Here is a 20,190-nt window from a genome sequence, read left to right as displayed (position 1 = left end):
TGCTGAATTCTGCACTGATACTGGAGGTTGGTGTGGGCAAGTTGGAGCAGGTTGGAATACGGCATTCTGAATCTGAGCCCAGAGCATCGGAGAAGGTTAATGAACAGTGCATTTATCCTCTGAATAAAACACTAATGGGGACAACAAGAAACCACATATAAGATTATGTGAACATATCCAAGCTTTAATAGGACCTATGCTCTTAAGTATCTAAGTTGCTTTTGAAAATGGGGCTTGGGCTCCTAAATCACATAGGTGCTATTGAAAAATTTACTCCGATCTAGGATAAGACTGGGAACAGGAATTAAATGCCACAAAAAAATAAATGCATGATATCCAGTAAAAGGTGAATACAAAATTTGCTACTAGTCCGGCAAAATGATCATATATTTCAGAGGCAGCAGTACTATCTGAGCAAGCAATGCAACAGAACTAGTGAAGTTTATGCAGAGTATTTCAAATGCTGCAAGGCACCAGTGTTGCATAATTAAACAATATTCTTCATTGGATTAAATATCCTTGTCATGAAATAAGAGAATTGGGTGGTTTGTTTTGAAAGTATAAATTTAAATGTACTGACAGCAACTGTAATGTGCACTCTCAAAAAAGAGGTTGATTATAACGAGGTGGTTGGAGCTTCTTTCTGCTAAAGGAGGAGAAACTAGGAAATGAAACTGAAGAACTTGCATGAAAATTCTACAAATGGCCAGACTTAGGGGAACAATTGGGCTTTGGTTTGTGCTTTTTTGCAGTTTGATTTACCCAAAAAAGCCAAATCCAAGGAAATGAATAGGTTTAGATTACATCAAAGTATATGTATATTCTGGTTGTAGGAAGGTGGGAACTTTCCAGCTTCCATCATCCTTTTTGACAATTTGACTTTTAAAATATATTATTCATATGTATTAAATTTGTTCAAAAGCAATATATAATAGTGTAGGCATCTATATTAAAGATCATTAGAAAATTATAGTCTTATTGCTGTAGTTACGATTGATGTGACAATTTCATTATAAGTTTACAGGAACTAAGAATTTTCAGAAAAAACATTCTGAGCTGAAATTTATGCTCCCTGCTTTTGCTAAATGTTTACTTTAAAAAAAAAAAAAAAAAGCTTTTTTTTTTTAAAAGCTAATTTTGCTATGGGCTCAATCTTCAACTAGGACAAATGCATTTGACATTTAATGAAATTCATTTTCAAAATAACAGTTGTAGGTGATTAAAAAATTTTAGTAAAGCTAATGTTAAAAAAAAATGTAATACATAGGTTGAGAAAAGAGTGTCTGTACATCTGAGTATAGTGCTTAGAATATCCACAAATACAGAGCTTGTTTTTAAAAGTCATATGATACATCGGTGACATAATCAGCAATTACCCAAATTAGGTGATTAAATTTAAGAACACAGTTTATATATTACAATCCGAATACTCAGGTACATCTTTCATGAAGAGTTGTACAGAGAGTTGGTTGTGGAAAGCAAAATATATCAATCTCCTAAAATTTCTCTGTGAGCAATCTAGTAGGCTGTTCTCCAGAAATCTTTCTTTTTTCGAACACCAGTTTGAGAATGAATTGCTATTTCATTCCTGATAATTTGTACAGCTGCATGATGGTAATCAAGCATAAGGCTAAGACTTTAGAATCCAAAGCTTGAGCTTGTGAAGAAATTGCTATAAAATGTCACCCTCTGATGCTGTGAGTAAGAGATGAAAGGAGAAAGGAAATGCTAGGAAATAAATGCATGTTACCATAGTAATAACTAAATCCTGGAGCCTTCTTGAAGAAAGTGCCTAGTTTCCTGGAATCTCTTATATCATTTCACCCTGCAATAAGTATGAGTCATTGAGATGAATAATCTCTATAGTAAGTTAGGAGTAACAGGATAATATCCCACATAGGAAACTGTCATAAACAGACAGCTAAGGGTTAATTCCTCTTTTACCTCTAAAGGGTTAAGAAGCTCACATAACCTAGCTGACACCTGACCAGCAGGACCAATAAGAAGATAAGTTACTTTCAAAGAGGGAAAAAGTCTTGTGTCTGTTGTGTGTGTGCTTTTGCTTGAGTCAGAGATCCAGAAAACAACCATGTAAGCATTGTTTAAATTAGTGAGTATTTAGATAAGAATGTGGTAGATTTCTTTATTTTTCTCTTTGTCATTTCTTTTGCAAACATAGAGGGAGAATCAAATTTGGTTTTTTTTTGTAACTTTTTAAGGTTTTACACAGAGGGAAATCCTCTGTGTTTCGAGTCTGTTGTCTGTGAGATCATCTTGCTTTCTAATCCTTTCACCCTTTTTCTTTAATTAAAAGTCTTCTTTTAAGAACCTGATTGATTTTTCCTTGTTTTAAGATCCAAAATCCTTGGATCTGGGCTCAGCAGGAAGTGGAGGGGGGGGGAATTTTCTTGAGTCTACCCAGGAAAAAGGGTATAGAGACTTGGGGAAGGGAAATTAGTCAAATCATGCCAGGAAAGGGAGGATAAGGACTGGGGAAAGCTGGGGAAAGGCAGAGTTCCCAAATGGCTCTCCCTCAAACATTTTTTTAAAACATTTGGTGATGGCAGCGACTGTTTTGCCTAAGCTGGTAAAAATAAGCTTAGGGGTTATTCATGCAGGTCCCCACATCTGTACTCTAAAGTTCAGAGTGGAGGGCACACCTTGACAGAAACCATTCAGCAATGTTAAAGATGCCCTACAAAGACAAAAATAAATATGGGGCCAGTGTCCTTTTTATTTTATTTTTTCTCTCTTATGATTTATAAAGGAGGCCTGGTGTGGGGTTGTTTTGTTTTTCACATTAGAAATTCAGGTTTTATCTGTCCTGAAAGACACTATGTTAACTGAAAAACTAACACAAAAATTACATAAAAAAACCCACAGGAGTTTGACAGTTAAGTAACTGAGTGAGGAGGGAATTTCTAGTCAATTTTTCAAAATTCTCTGGATCAGATCCTCAGCTGGTTTAATCTGGCGTATGTCCATGGGAGATGGTGAGTGATGCTGCATTGATTTATACCTGCTGAGGAGCTGGGCCATTGGTTTTGTTTTGTTCTGTTCATGCTTACTGTTAATAGCTAGCTAACGTTATGGGTGAAGGTTTGCTAAACATTCAGGCAGCCCTGTCCCTTCAGTTAAGGTTTTGGAACTCAGTGAAGGTGCATGGAAGCCGTCACAGTTTTTCCATCAAACTTTAGGGAAACCAAGCTTGACGTTGCTGATAGTAAGCAAGTAGAATTTAAATAAACATAATAAGCAAGTAGAATTTATTTAAAAAGAAAACAACACTTAATTATGCCTCACAGAGAAACAAAAACAGACAACAAGCCCATTAAAAAAATATTCCTTGCTGGTCACACAGTCTAATTAATACATAAATTGGCCTCTGCAACTGGGGAGAAGGGAGAAATTGGAGAAAAGTCAGGCTTAGGCAACAATCAGGCACATAATTGACTTTAGGTAAATGAGTGGTGCTAGTGGCTTCATGCATTTACAAGCATTTGCAGGATTGAGGCTTTAGTAATACGGATATGCTATTAGTCTGGCTTAAGGCACATGTGACTGACATTTTGTATTCCTTTTTTCTGCCAAGAGGTATTGCTCAATATTACCAATAATTTGGGCAGGGAGTTGAGTATATTGCTAAATATTACCCAAGCATGACAAAAATATCTGAAACAAGGCCGTAGTTAGTTGCAGATGAAAAGGTTTCTGTTTACATTGGAAAATGTAATCAGTGTGGTTTTTTCAATGGATAGCATGTCCTGGTGCATTGGAAAACAAGATTTATTCAGGTAATGCTAAACTGAATACTGCCAACTATTTGAGTTGAACTATACAGACCTGGGAAACCTCTTGAGCCAGTGGAGCTTAAAGTTACTTTTGGTTTAAAATATTTACAAACCTATCTCAGTGTAGATAGTTTTAAATTAACAATAATAAAATATTTTGCCCTTTAGTATTTTCTATCTGAGAATCTCCGTGCTTTACAAACATTAATAAAGTTAGCCCTGCCTCACCAGGAGCCATAGCAAGAACTACTGTCCACGTTGTTTTACAGATAGGAAAACAGATTCTGCTAAATGACTAGATATGGTCAAAAATTTCTGTCAACGTGCTTTTTCAATGGGAAATGGCTATTTGCTTAAATGATTTTTTTTTGTAGAGAAAAATTGTTTTTGTTGTTGTTTTTTCTATCAGCTGAAAAGCGGAACCTGAAAACATTTCTTGCCAATATTTTGCTCAACTTATTAGAGATTTAAACCTCAAACACTTACATTTCAGTTGCCAAACCCTGAATAAAATTCTAAGGAAAACTTTGAAAATTATACACAAAATTTCCAGCTAGCTCCATAAGTTACTTTACTCAGGATCACACAGAAAATCTATGGCTTAGCAAGGAATAATTTCCTGGTGCTGTACCCTAACCAGCAAATCAACGTGCCCCTCTGCTTACAAATATTATTGTCTAATTATCTATCTAATAATAGAATCTCACCCTGATTTTTAACAGATAAAAACATATTTAAAATTTTTATTAAAGCTGAAGTTAAAATAATTATATTATACATAGTTTGGGGAAAGAGTGTCTGTACATCTGGGTATAGTGCTTATATTATCCACAAATACAGAGCTTGTTTTTAAAATTCATGTGATACATAGAGTACACAATCAACAAAAACCCAAATCTTGGTGAATAGAGTTAACAATACAGTTTAGATATTAGAATCCAAATATTCTGGTACATCACTCATGAAAAGTTGTAAGGAGATTTGGTTGTGGAAAGCAAAATATATCAATGAGTGGAGATTGCCCCTTAGTAATTGAGAATGAGGTTGCTTGTCCATTTAGAAAATACAATTCATGAGGAAAGTATTTGTTACTTTCCTGACTGCGCTTCTCATCCCTCCTGGTATTGCTGATGTCCAGTGATATGTTCTGTGTAGATGTCCCTCTACCACCTGATGGTATTCCTCCAGAGCTCATTTCTCTCCCAGACTAATCAAAGTCCCAGATGAAACACAAGACATAGTAGTCTTCTACCTGCTGCTTTCCACCAGGCACTTCCACTTCTGCTCCAGGGATCTACCCTTGCTTTGCTTCCAACCTGTCTGGACCTCCCAGCACAAGCAGCACCATTCTGTCACTCTCCGTTTGGCTGAGCTTGCCCAACCTTTTTATAATAACCCTATGACCTCTTCCCAGATCGACCCAGTAACAGACCAGACCTTCTGATCCCTATTCAGTCAGGACCAGCTGGGAGGGTGATTGACCTGTTGCGGATGAGACTAAACCTAACTCCTCTTAAAGAGCCAGCTAGCCTCTAACAGTGCCTGTCTGCATCTTTAGGTGCCTCAATACCTTTGAAAATCTAGCTCTGTGTGCCACGTTGAAATCAATGGGAGCTTGACTTCAATGGGCACAGGATCAGCCCCTATAATAGAGGACTCTGCCAGTTCGAAGCACCTGGCTATATGTTTGAAATATATATGTAAAGTTAAGAGAAGGATCTTTTGTGCCTTATTTTCCCTGGGAGACTCTCCCTTGTCTTTTTAGCTACCACTGAAGTTTCCCTTGTATGTGGTCCTTACGGAACAAAACACCAGAGCGCACACTCACTTTCCATTAACTAAAACTCCTTCTACCACAACTACTCAGCTAACTAATGAAAAGTGAATCAATTTAGAGCTATTATTTATATACAGGACACAATATTGTTTCTTAACATTATGTAAAATTTCTATGTTCCTCAGTTTTCTGGGTGAGTTTTCCTAGTGATGTTATTGGTTTGCCCAGAACACTTGCATAGTTTGTCTTTTCCTGATTTTACTTTTGCTATCTGTGGATAACATGGGGAAGATCTGTATTTTTTTTTATTAATATTATTTGTACTTCAGTTTATCTGCTTCGAGTTAACTCACAAGGGTCTGTTAGGAAGAGCAATCAGCCACTAAAATAATGGTCAAAGATAAGACATGTCTGGATAAACAGCTTGACGAGAGGTAAAGAATTAATGATTGGGCCATTAATTGGGAAGGTGCTGCATCCAGGCAACACAGCTGATTTGCCAGGGCTGGGGGCCTACGATCCAAAGGGAACTAAACAGTTTACACTTTCCAAATACTATATTTATATCACCTCTTATTTATCATTTAGCCAAGCCATGTCATTGTCCTGTTATTTTGATATTTTTGCTCTCTTACCATTTGTTTATAATAATTACTTTTTACCTGGTATAAATTCGATAAAACACATGTCTGATGTACATCTTTAATTTATTTCTACTGGATCAGAAGTTCCAGCACAACTTAATGCTTTCCATATCTACACAACTCATTTGGTATATTGCTACAACAAATTAATGTCCAGCACAACAGGAGACCATCCTTTTAGGTAATGGCTCTAGGACACTTTGCTTGTACTCTTTCTAGTGTTTTCAGTATGCCCTAGGATGTGGGGGGAAGAAATTACTCTGTAATTTTAGTTACCTTGTGACTCATGAATATTTCCTACTCTGTTAACATTGGTCATACAGTATTATAATTACACACAAGGCAAACTAATATGTATAGTAATTTGGAGGTTCACATTCAAATGCAACTGAGTAATTCAGCTAAAGAGAAAACATATGTGTAAAGAAAGCACATTCTTTGTTTTGTTTTTTATTAGTTATCCATTGTACTTCAGAAAATCAGGATTCTGGACATGAAGTCATATGCCCTCTGGGATATTTCCCTTGTGGCAATTTAACAAAGTGTTTGCCTCAACTTCTTCACTGTAATGGTGTGGATGACTGTGGGAACCAGGCTGATGAAGACAACTGCGGTAAGCTAATAAAGACTTTTTTTTTAAATTCATTTCTAGTACATATACCCCGAGGGCCACTTTTCAGTGAAACATAAATACTGTTCAGGCAAATAAATAGTCAAAGTTAATGGAACTGTAGAAAAATTAAATATATTGTAGATGAGAACAGCATAGATGTTTGCTTATGAAAATACAGCCAACTCATCACTCATTTGCTAGGAAGAGGAGCAAATCTTTGTTTGTCTGTCTTGATGTATTTTCCAGTTTTATCTTCTGATTTGAACTTTTGATACAAAAAGCAAAGATAATTATGAAATAGCTATGATAACACCACAAGATTTATAATAAAGATTCAAGACCTTAAATTTAGCTTAACGCTACACTATACTCTTATAGTATAAACATCCAGAGGAAAGAATACACACACACACACACACTCTCACTACATACACAATACATAACATAAAATTACATTGCAAGCAAGAGAGCCATGCTGACAGAGTGTACATGAACAGGACTACAGAACTGAAGGATTCGTAAGATCCATTCTTCTTTTCTCAAATACATTTACTCAGAATTTGTAGGTCAACATATATAATTGTAGAGTAAAATATGGAAGGTTCTTTGATAATGCATATAGAAACTGTGGGACAGCCTGCCTTATTCACATCCTGAGGTTAAGGCAAGCTTACCAGGAGCATACAGTGTCCGCTCGGATGAAGTGTGATCAGGATCCAGAGTTCAAAATCATAGCAGTAATTCATGTAAAATTGGCTCTCTTCCGCTGACCTTCTGCATAAGCTTCACTTTCTTCCTCAGGAGGACCCTGTGGAGGCTACTGTTTTCCTGGGGTTATAAAATATAGAACAGTCCGCAGGTGCTTAGGAGGCCTCAGGTGGCTGGAGATCACTTAGTTCGTTGTAAGACACTCAACTGAGTGATCAGCTGGGTTGCTTTGCCCCTATCCGATTTTCTTGGGTGCATATTCCTATCCTTAACAGCCAGAAATGATGCTTCTAGGCAAGGTCATTTGGCCCCATCACTGTCTGCCTAATTTTCACTCAATCAGAATCCACTCTGCCATGCATGAATGTCACTCTTCTGCACCTTCTACTGCTGTGCAAGCAAAGTCACAGAGCCTAGTACTGATCTGGATCATACTGACATAAATCAGGATGAACTCTTGTAAAGTCAATAGAGTTATATCATAGTAAAACTGGGGTAAGTGAGATGATAACCTGGGCCACAGATTCCTCTCTGGGGGTAGCTGGCAGTGCTGTGAAGCTGCTGCTGAGTAAGACTACCCTCATGGGGATTCTGCTTGTGCTCCTTAAGCATAGAGCCTAGTCATGCCATGGAGCTCTGGCTGGGTCACATGGTCACTAAGTAGTTTGGGCAGAAACTAAAGGGCAAAAAAACCTATTAAATCATTTCTCCTCCCCAGTGATGATATAGAATGGTTCCTTCATATATTTTGAATGCTTTGAGAGAGGTTCAGTGTTTCTTGCCTTAAATATTATTTCATGCTGCCTGGCCTCATTGCAGTATAAGATGATTATACATGCTGTACCTAGGTATTAGTGATTATCATTAGTGATAAGTGAATAATGTTGATTAAAAAATAAAGTGAGGAAGCAATTGGTTCAGATTTTTGACCTGAAACTCAAATTAGACTCCTTGCTGAAGCTTAAGATTCAGATGACTTTTTTTTTTTTTGACCTTCAGTTTGCCTTCTTCATGCTACTCTGAAACTCTCACACTATCATGGAAAAAGTTGCCTCTGTGATATTTCCTGGTGCAAAGTCCTGAAAAACTCACAAAAATACCATCCCAGTTTTACAGACCCAAAAATTTCAGATAATTTTGGTAACCTTTCAGTCAACATTAACCAAACAAAACCACTGAACCTTTTTAGGTGCACCCATCACTTAGTTATCAGCAGGACTGACTTGTGTAGTGAAATACTCTGACAATGGTTTGACTCATTCACGAGGTAACATTTTTTTGCCTAGTTAATGTCACTTTGCAGAATGTTATTGTGAAAACAAAGTGAGTTGGAGTATGCAAATAGAGAAGTTTGTAAAAAAAAGAAAGTTTTCATTTAACAAATATTCTTGGCCTTGCTTTAAGGACTAGCCTATCAAGAGAAGTGGTGGATTCTCCATTCTTTATGTCTTCAATAAAGATTGGATGTCTTTCTGGAAGATATTCTCTAGTCAAACACAAGTTATTGGGCTCAGTACAGAGGTAATTAGGTGAGATCAAACTAGATGATTTCTGGCCTTAAAGTCTGTGAATCTATGACGAAAACTAACTCATCTATCCTATGTGTGAGTATTTGTGTGTGCATGTGGGAGAGGTTTGTATTTTCTCCCCAAATGTGCATACATGCAGTTCACTAACAACTGTGATGTCTTAGTGTATGTGGCCACAAATCATTGGTTTAAAAAATGGGAGCTAGTCAGTACAGTGGATAGTGTGCCTTCAGACCCTGGACATGTGTACTGAAATCCTATTCACAATTAAAAATAAATTTTCAATAGTCCATATTTTCACCATAGTCCACACAGCTCTGCAGCATTTGATATGATGGAAACCTTCTGCTTAAGTGAGATTCCAGGATTAGAATAATAAGGGTGCTTGGGGTCAGGTCTAGGGTGTTGTGGTGAGGTGTTTACCCCACACAAGCTCTGAAAGCATTAGTATGGGCCATCACCTGGCTACGCTACCTGGCTGAAATTGGAGAGTAGTCCAGGCTTAATTAAAGATGAGTCCCAGCTGGGAAAGGAACTGAGTGATAAGTTTTAAAAGAGGTTGTCTGGCACACAAGGAGGCTCTGAAGAGCTCTGCAGTCACTCTCTGGGATGGGAGTGTCAAGGAGAAAGCTTAGAGGCAAAGTTGGACCTAGGATTCTCTTGTAAGTAGAATAGCCTGGCAAGAAGCAAGGAGAATGTAGAGCAGCCACTGGGATAGAGAAGACAGGCTCTTGTGGTAAAACCTACTAATCTGGCTGTGCTCAACTGAGATGGATGAAAATTTAAGCCTGAGGGAGGGCAAAAGGGGGGGTTATATTTGTACTTTTAGTTTGGGATTTTGTTGATTGGGGGATTCCAGGGAACAGCCCCAAGAAGCCTAACCCTGAGAGAAAGATGAACCTAGAGAAGTTGTGGGGAGAAGGCTTAAAAGAGAGGCTACAGTAAGGAGTCTGATGGAGCAGACCTTGACTCTCTAGTCCAGTGGTTCGCAAACTATTGTACTGGTGACCCCTTTCACATAGCAAGCCTCTGAGTATGACCTCCTTATAAATTAAAAACATTTGTTTATATATTTAACACCATTATAAATGCTGAAGGCAAAGCAGGGTTTGGGGTGGAGGCTAACAGCTTGAAACCCCCCATGTAATAACCTCACAACCCCCTGAGGGGTCCCGACCCCAGTTTGAGAACCCCTGCTCTAGTCCTTAAAGTGGAACCCAATGTAAAGCATGGGCCTAGTGTTCTTAACAGCCACTGGTGAGATGGTATGAGGCCAGAGAAGGGGACAAGGATGACAGGGAGCCCTGAGAGAAGAGTGAGAGCATCATGGGGCCCAGAATCAGGGCTGAAAACCTTTGTGAGGACACTGGACTGTTTGTTGAACTTTCTGTTATCCTTTAGGGTGTGGAACCAAAATATGACCTAGACAGAGGGTTGAGTCACAATGAGAGAGACTTCCACAGAGCTGGAGTGACCATTAGCAGCAGGTGCTAGAGGGGAAGGAGCCTGCTACACCATGCTCAGCCACAAGGAGGTGTTCTAGTGATGAGTCCATTCTTCTACAGGTGTTTTAGTAGACTTGTGTGAGAGAATCTTGCATAGGATGTGTTTGTACTGTGCCTGGTCTCAAGACAGTCTGTGATCGGGCGTTCACCCCATACCAGCCCTGAAAGGGTTAAGGAAGCTGAGAAAATGCCAATTAGTGTGATAGACCCCATATGAGGGGATTAGGCTGGAGGAACAGCTCCTGATTGGAGGATGAAGCTCATGTGAGCAGGTGTAGGCTGAGCTAATATAAAGCCTGGAAGCTGACAATGGAAAGGGCTGCAGTGAAGTTTTCAGCCATCGTCTGTGTATTAGAGAGAGAAGGAGGGAACCCACGGTGAGTAGGAGCCTGGCCCTGAGGTAAGGGCCTACCCTGAAAACGGAAGGGTGGAGAAAAGAGCCTGTGAGGAGGTGAGTAGGAAGCGGCCTAAGAAGTGAGCAGCACTGAACAGACCTTGGTCACGTGTTGTAGAGTCTCTGGGCTAGAACTCGGATACTGGGTGGGCCCGGGTTCCCTCACTAGCCACTGATAAAGTGGCATTTCCTGAACATTGGGTCTAGTGAGACTCTATAGCCCGGAAGCGGAAAACACATAGTGACCTGGCTGGAGGGCCAAGTCATGAAGAGGAAGTGGGATACCGGGAGGAAACACAAGGTGGAGGGTGCAACAGGGAGGCCTCCAGACTCATACTGAGAAAGCAGGGTAATCAGCTAGTTATCTTAGGTGCCTGTACACAAACGCAAGAATGCTGGGAAACAAGCAGGAAGAATTGGAAGTCCTGGCACAGTCAAGGAACTATGATGTGATTGGAATAGCAGAGACTTGGTGGGGTAACTCACATGACTGGAGCACCGTCATGGATGGGTATAAACTGTTCAGGAAGGACAGATGGGGGAGAAAAGCTGGAGGAATTGCACTGTATGTAAGAGAGCAGTATATTTGCTTGGCAGTCCACTATGAAACTGGAGAAAAGCCTGTTGAGAGTCTTTGGGTTAAGTTTAGAGGTGAGAGCAACAAGGGTGATGTCGTGGTGGGCGTCTGCTATAGACCACCAGACCAGGAGGGTAAGGTGGATGAGGCTTTCTTCAGACAACTAACAGAAGTTTCCAAATCACAAGGCCTGATTCTCATGGGGACTTCAATTACCCTGACATCTGCTGGTAGAGCAATACAGCAGTGCACAGACAATACAGGAAATTTTTGGAGAGTGTTGGAGACAACTTCCTGGTGTCAACTTCCTGGTGTAAGTGCTGGGAAACAACTAGGGGCTATGCTCCTCTTGACCTGCTGCTCACAAACAGGGAATAATTGGTAGTGGAAGTAGAAGTGGGTGGCAACTGTGACCATGAAATGGTCGAGTTCAGGATCCTGACAAAAGGAAGAAAGGAGAGCAGCAGAATACGGACTGTGGACTTCAGAAAAGCAGACTTTGCCTCCCTCACAGAACTGATGGGCAGGATCCCCTGGGAGGCTAATATGAGGGGGAGAGGAGTCCAGGGGAGCTGGCTGTATTTTAAAGAAGCCCTTCTGAGGGCACAGGAACAAACCATCCCGATGTGCAGAAAGAATAGCCAATATGGCAGGAGACCAGCTTGGCTTAACCGAGAAATTTTCAGTGAGCTTAAACACAAAAAGGAAGCTTACAAGAAGTGGAAATGGACAGATGACTAGGGAGGAGTATAAAATTATTGCTCGAGCATGCAGGGCTGTAATCAGGAAGGCTAAGGCACAACTGGAGTTGTAGCTAGCAAGGGGATGTGAAGGGTAACAAGAAGAATTTTCCACAGGTATGTTAGCAACAAGAAGAAGGTCAGGGAAAGTGTGGGATCCTTACCAAATGGGGGAGGCAACCTAGTGACAGATGATGTGGAAAAAGCTGAAGTACTCAATGCTTTTTTTGCCTTGGTCTTCATAGACAAGTTCAGCTCCCAGACTGCGGCACTGGGCAGCACAGTATGAAGAAGAGGTGAGCAACCCTCAGTGGTTAAAGAACAGGTTACGAACTATTTAGAAAAGCTGGACATGCATAAGTCCATAGGGCCAGATGCAATGCATCTGAGGGTGCTGAGGGAGTTGGCTGATGTAACTGCAGAACCATTGGCCATTATCTTTGAAAACTCATGGCGATCTGGGGAGGTCACAGACAATTGGGAAAAGGTAAATATAGTGCCCATCTTCAAAAAAGGGAAGAAGGAGAATCCAGGGAACTACAGACTGGTCAACCTCACCTCAGTCCCTGGAAAAAATCATGGAGCAGGTCCTCAAGGAATCCATTTTGAAGCACTTGAAGGAGAGGAAGGGGATCAGAAACAGTCTGATTGCCTTCTATGATGAGATAACTGGCTCTGTGATATGAGGAAAGCGGTGGACATGACATTATATCTTGACTTTAGCAAAGCTTTTGATATGGTCTACCACAGTATTCTTGCCAGCACGTTAAAGAAGTATGGATTGGGTGAATGGACTATAAGATGGATAGAAAGCTGGCTAGATTGTCTTGCTCAATGGGCAGTGATCAACGGCTCAGTGTCTAGCTGGCACCCGGTATCAAGCAGAGTGACCCAGGGTTCGGTCCTAGCATCAGTTTTATTCAGCATCTTCATTAATGATCTCGATGATGGGATGGATTGCACCCTCAGCAAGTTCACAGATCACTAAGCTGTGGGGAGAGGTAGATATGCTGGAGGGTAGCAATAGGGTCCAGAGTGACCTAGACAAATTGGAGGATTGGGCCAAAAGAAATCTGATGAGGTTCAACAAGGACAAGTGCAGAGTCCTGCACTTAGGACAAAGGAATCCCATGCACTGCTACAGACTGGGGACTGACTGGATAAGCAGCAGTTCTGCAGACTACAGAAGGGATGTGGACAAATTGGAGAGAGTCCAGCAGAGGGCAATGGAAATGATTAGGGGCTGGGGCATATGACTTATGAGGAGAGACTTGGGAACTGGGCTTATTTAGTCTGCAGAAGAGAATAGTGAGGGGGGATTTGATAGCAGCCTTCAACTACATGAAGGTGGAGTTCCAAAGAGGATGTATCTAGGCTGTTTTCAGTGGTGGCAGATGACAGAACAAGGAGAAATGGTCTCAAGTTGCAGTGTAGGAGGTCTAGGTTGGATATTAGGAAAAATTATTTCACTAGGAGGCTGGTGAAGCACTGGAATGGGTTACCTAGGGAGCTGGTGGAATCTCCATCCTTAGAGGTTTTTAAGGCCCAGAATGACAAAGCCCTGGCTGGGATGATTTAGTTTTGGGTTGGTCCTGCTTTTAGCAGGGGGTTGGACTAGATGACCTCCTGGGATCTTGTCCAACCCTAATCTTCTATGATTCCTAGAGTGAAAGAGGGGCTACAGAGTGAGAGAAAACAATGGGTGGAGAAACCATAGGGGGAGGCATTGGCCCTTCAAGGGAACTAATCCCCAGAGCAGCCAAGATGAAGTGCCGCCTGCAGTGAATGAGAACCTCATAACATAGTGCAATTAGTTTCTTACATACAGGAGGATGAAATTCACTCAAAATTTAAGCAAATAAATAAAAAGTCATTTCCAAAAGGCTAAAAATAGAAATATTGTTTGAACATGACATGCCCTGTATCTTCCACCACATGGACTGCAGACTTAAAAATTAATGTATGTTCTGAAGAACTCAGTTATGAGAACCAGCATAGCAAAAAAAAATCTTTAATAGGAAGAACAATATGAATACTGATACAAGATGTTCCCTGCACTGTAGACAAGACAGGTGGTATGAAGACATTTCACTATCACCAAATGAAATTAATCAGTAGAAGGTTTTTTTAAAAAAAACAAGAAGGTATTTCTTCACGCAATGCACTCTGAACCTCTGGAACTCCTGGCCAGAGGGTGTTGTGAAGACCAATACTATAACAGGGTTCAAAGGGAGTTAGATAGGTCCATCAATGGCTATTAGCCAGGATGCGCAGGAATGGTGTTCCTAACCTCTGTTTGCCAGAAGCTGGGATTGGGTGACAGGGCATGGATCAATTGATAACCTGTCCATTCATTCACTTTGGGGCACCTGCCATTGGCCACTGTCAGAGGACAGGATACTGGGCTTGATGGATGTTTGGTCTGACACCGTATGGCTGTTCTTACGTTCTTATCATAGAATCATAGAATATCAGGGTTGGAAGAGACCTCAGGAGGTCATCTAATCCAACCCCCTGCTCAAAGCAGGACCAACCCCAACTAAATCATCCCAGCCAGGGCTTTGTCAAGCCTGACCTTAAAAACCACTAAGGAAGGAGATTCCACCACTTCCCTAGACAACCCATTTCAGTGCTTCACCACCCTCCTACTGAAAGTGTTTCCTAATATCCAACCTAAACCTCCCCCACTGCAATTTGAGACCATTACTTATTATTCTGTCATCTGCCACCACTGAGAACAGCCTCCATCCATCCATCCATCAAACTGACTCAAGAATAATTGGCGTCCTATAGGCACTCTCAGCAGAGAGGCCAATGATTAAATGAGTGATTGTGAACTTTTCTTTCACCCTTAGAGATGAGACACTCAGAGATGAACTTTCAGAGCTAATGCATATTGATGATGAAATGTAGGGCAACTGTGGGTAAATAAAGAAATCCAGAGTTATCAACTTGGCACCTTTCATGAACATTAAATTCACTTTAAAACAATTAAAGAAGCAGCAGCAGGATCAGAACAAAGGAACATGGGGTATTTTTGTAGAAAATCTGTTCTCTTATTTCATCAAAACAAGTTCCTCACCAGACACTCCAAGCCAGGGGACCAACTGAGACACACAGGGCTGTCCCTAGGGGGCTGAGGTGCCTGGGACATAGGCACCGAGTTTCTATCTGCTGGGGGATGCTCCGCCCAGGCTCCGCCCCCCCACTCCACCCCTTCCTCAAGGCCCCACCCCCAACCCGCCTTTTCCCACCCCGCCTCTTCCCTACCCAGTTCTGATCCCTCTCCCGAGTGCAGTGTGCCCTCGCTCCTCCCCCCAAGTGCCTCCAGACGAAATAGCTGATCAGTGGTAGGCACTGGGAAGGAGGGGGAGGTTGGTGGGGGGGGCTCCTCCTCCCCCATCTACCCGCCTGCCCTGCCTCCCATTTCACCTTCCCATCCATCTCCTCATGAAGTGCAGGGTCCCTCAAAGCACTGGGCCTGGGGCAGTAACCCCGATTGGCTGTATCCTAGGGCATCTCTGGAGACACATCCTAGCAAAAATCTTTAATTATAGAGGAAAAAGAACACACATTACAGCTTGCAGTTGACAAAGAACATTCATTGTCAAAGAGAAAAGATTAATCTTGTTTAATGTTTCAGCATGGATCTGACCAGATATTAACTGTAATTCTGGTAAGCCAAAGTAGCAGCATGTAAGCTACTATGATACATAGATAATAGTTGGACAGGCTGCATATAAAATAGAAAAGGCAGAGAGGATTGTCTTCAGAGACCCTGAATAGCTGTCTGAATTCATGCATTCACAGAACTTAGAGGCGGATGAATTAGAAGACCTGTAAAAAGCATGAAAGCGTCAGGAAGCACGCATTTCTCAAGGATGGGAGATGGAAAGGGTTGTCATATCCTTTAGTACTAATCCTAAATCAGGCCAGTAAATTTAGAATCAAAATCTTGGTCAGCTCCAATTATCATGTCTCATGTGGCTGAATAGCTCCATATGCTCAATGTGAAGAGGGTTAATAAACAAACTTAAAACTGGTCTATCCATGCTATAAGGTTTTGATAAGCCGGGGACTCACTATCCATGCAAACATATATCCGCTGATCAGTAACCATGTCATGATAGGACTGGCGATCTAAGGCCAGTCCAGGATATAGCCAGAAGGACAAAATGATAATACTGGTTCCCAGGGGCGGCTCTAGGCATTTTGCCGCCCCAAGCATGGCAGGCAGGCTGCCTTTGGCGGTGTGCCTGCGGGAGCCCTCCGAAGCCACAGGACCAGCGGACCCTCTGCAGGCACGCCTGCGGGAGGTCCGACAAAGCCAGGGGACCAGCGGACCCTCCGCAGGCAAGCTGCCAAAGGCAGCCTGCCTGCCGCCCTCACGGCAACTGGCAGAGCACCCCCAGTGGCTTGCCACCCCAAGCACGCACTTGGCGTGCTGGGGCCTGGCGCTGCCCCTGCTGGTTCCTCCATTGCATAGTTTCTGTTTTGCATTTCCTTTCTCTTCCTTTTTTATTTTCCTTTTAGTTGTTTGTAACTTCTGGCCTATGGTCATGTATGCATTGAAATCAGAAGTATAGTTATTGCCAGCAAGGTTCTAGCTTAAGTCCTTTTGCTAGTGGGGACAGGAATTTTTTTAATTTATAGTTTGTAAAACAATGCTCTAGACTCAATCAGATCTGAGATAGATTTGAATTGATGACTGTGCCTGGGTACCTGGGATGGGCCACACTGAGAATGCCACCCTCAGGGCAGACTGTAAGAAACAGGGCAGACAATCCCCCAAAACTGGTGGTTCATTCTATAATTAGATTCACCAACCCAAAGAGCTTCCGTAGCACCACATTGGTTAACAAGAAGCCAAACACAGTCCTCTTTCAGCATTCCAGCCCTTGGCTCCCATCCCAAACTGGTCTAATATAGTGAGAGGTTACTGAAAACCCTTTTTACTATACTTAAAGTTTCACCAGTCCCAAAGGATCTCACACTTACCATCAGGTCAATATATATTTCAGATCTTACACAAATATACTGTTAGCCAGTCATAAACTAACTAAAGTTTTATTAATAAAAGAAAGAAAGAGAGGTATTGAATGATTAAGGAATCGTTTACATACAAGTGATTTTCAGTGTTTATAGATCGGGATCATAGCAGCGATATTATATCTACTGGCTTGCAAAAGTCTCTTTGGAATTATCCGAACTGGTCAGAATCGAAAAGCAGATTAGATGTAAAGTCTGTTAGAGTCTTTCCATGTATTTTCCAGGGTATGCCAAATAACTACTTAGAAGATCTCACTCCCGTGGTTTATACTTTCCCTATTTAAAGTTCAGCAGACTAGAGATGAAAGGATCAGGCCCAGGGTTTCTCTTTATAGCTAAAGCAGGTTTTTCAAGTGCCTTGAGCAAAGTATATGACTGAGGATTCTTCTTTGTTGAGCATGCACTGTCCGATCACCTTGAAGTTAATGTTCTATTTACTATGCACGCAAAGGTAATCCAGTTACATTGATTAACATAAGGCAACTGCTGGTGATACATTATAACATAGATAAGCTGAAGACATATATAATATTGTTAATTTCATGCAGTGTCTCACATCTTTGATTTTAGGATTGACTAAACCCAGTCGCATACATAATATAAAGGCAATTAAGACATAAAAAGTGAATTAGCATCTTCAAGCTAATTTGTTTACATTGTTAAACCTCTAACATGATACAGGTACACAGACAAACACATTTACCATCTGCCCTTGATTTCTATTACTACAAATGTATGGGTTTGTGATTGCTGATCTAGTATATCTCTTTGAAATTCATATACAAGTGAATTGTCCTGATATAATTGTAATGCCTCTTGTTAAAAGTTGTTATGGATCATACACAGGTTGGTTGGTCTGCCAGTGTCACAATGACAGAGGTGAAAAGTTCCATATCCTCTTTATTAATCTGCTGAGCCACACACTCCCACTTCTCCCAATAACATGTACTTTAAAAATCTTGTATAAATAAAATAAGTGATTTAAAACAGAAGATTTAATACAGGGCTGTATAGGGTGACCAGATGTCTCAATTTTATAGGAACAGTCCCAATTTTGGGGTCTTTTTCTAATATAGGCTCCTATTTCTCCCCACTCCCTGTCCTGATTTTTCATGCTTGCTGTCTGGTCACCCTAGGGCTGTATATGAAGAATTTGTAGGTGAATCAGCTGAAAGTTACCACTTACACAATCTCTGTTTAGGTTACAAAACTATATTGAAATATAGCGTTGAAGTAGAATAAACTTCTTTGATGTTTCGGGGATTATGGTTTGGCCTATGGACTCAGCCTCTCAGATTTCTTTCCCTTTCTGAAGGGTGTGAACAGAAGCTTGAAAGATGATGTTGTAAATGGATCTGACTATAAATATTTAACATTTTTTTTCTTATGTGACATGCTTGTTTGTTATGTTTCCAGAATGGTAAATGAAAACTAACAGACAGGGCTGGCTCCTGGTTTTTTGCTGCCCCAAGCAAAAAAGGGGGCGGGGGGCGGAATGCCACAGCCAAAGCAAAAAAAAAAAAAAGGTGCCTTGAAAAATGCCACCCCCAAAGGGCCGGCGTGCTGCCCCTTGAAAAGTGGTGCCACAAGCACATTCTTGGAACGCTGGTGTCTAGAGCTGGTCCTGCTAACAGAAGCCCATCTCTCTTTGGGGACAAAGAAGAAAAGTACACAAACAGAAATATTTTCAAGTCAACTTTTTCAATCAAAAAATATCATTCCATTGAAACTGAAATATTTTGGTTTTGGTTTTGTTTTTGATGGAATGTTTTCTGAAGTTCAGGGTGGACTCCCTGACCAATTCCACAGAGATGAATTGAAAACCTGACATTTTTCAATTTAAAGACAGACATTTAATCAAAATTCTGTTTCTCAACAACTTTCAAAAGTATTATTTTTCTTGTTGAAATGTGGAACGAGCAAATTTTAAAAATCTCAAAATTCTTTGTGAAAAGATTCATCGGTCCCCAGCCAGCTCTACACAAAAGCTCTCCTCCACTACACTGGGACATTATGAGCCTCTTCCAGTTACTTTCATATCCCCTCTTATGTGGGAATGGTACCAATTAATTTTTTTAATAATATATGATCAGATATTAGTTATCCAAATAAAGAACAAATAATGCTGTCTTCAGCTGAATATTGCACAGGTAGGGTTGCCAATTTTAGTTAGCTGTATTCCTGGAGATTTCATCAAATAACATAATCTTTAATTAAAGATTAATTTTTAGTTCCTGGAGACTCCCAGCCAATCCTAGAGGACTGGCAACCAAACAAAAAGGAGGTCATGTCCAGGGAAACCTGGAGGTATAGTAACCCTAGTCTCACTCATGATTTTTGAATGCTTGGGGTGAGCAATAAATGGCTTTGAGTTGCCTTGCTGGTCCTAGATGGCCATGGAGTCATTACAGTGTGCGCCTGTCCAGCTCAGAGAATGTTGAGGGTTCCCAGATGGCTGGTGTGGAAACTAACTTTCATTCTGCTGGAACATTCCATGATAACGGAGATGAACTCGACTTTAAAAAATTATAAACAAATAGAATCCAGACAATAACCCTGCAAAAAAAATTACAATATGTTGTAAATATTCGTGCACTCTGCATTAGAACTTGAAAGTGTTTTATTTTAAGTGTACTTTTATTATTTTTGTTGTACATTGTAAAATATTCATTAGGTTTCGGTCACTGGAAGTAATTGCTTGACATATCTGTATTCATAAGACCAAATTCATCCCTAGTGTAAAATCTCCTTTAAAGGCAAAGTAGTAATACCAGGGATTAATTTAGCTCGATGCCCCTATTGCTGCAAGATCCTGATGATTTAACTCTAATAGTGTTTATGTTACATTTTTCTAACGTTAAAA

At 40.7% G+C, this 20,190-nt stretch overlaps 1 protein-coding gene across 2 annotated transcripts in view; it reads left to right on the top strand.

Moving 5' to 3' along the window:
• Positions 1-20,190, top strand: part of RXFP1 (relaxin family peptide receptor 1) — a 90,429-nt gene that overhangs the window by 18,405 nt on the left and 51,834 nt on the right. For both annotated transcript variants that reach the window (XM_030564315.1, XM_030564317.1), the window contains one exon: positions 6,670-6,825. In XM_030564315.1, the coding sequence (XP_030420175.1) occupies positions 6,670-6,825 (156 nt within the window). The remainder of the gene's footprint in view (positions 1-6,669; positions 6,826-20,190) is intronic.

The sequence above is a fragment of the Gopherus evgoodei genome, chromosome 5, assembly GCF_007399415.2.
Source record: "Gopherus evgoodei ecotype Sinaloan lineage chromosome 5, rGopEvg1_v1.p, whole genome shotgun sequence".
NCBI classification, from domain to species: Eukaryota; Metazoa; Chordata; order Testudines; family Testudinidae; genus Gopherus; species Gopherus evgoodei.
This window is presented reverse-complemented; position numbering and strand designations above follow the sequence as displayed.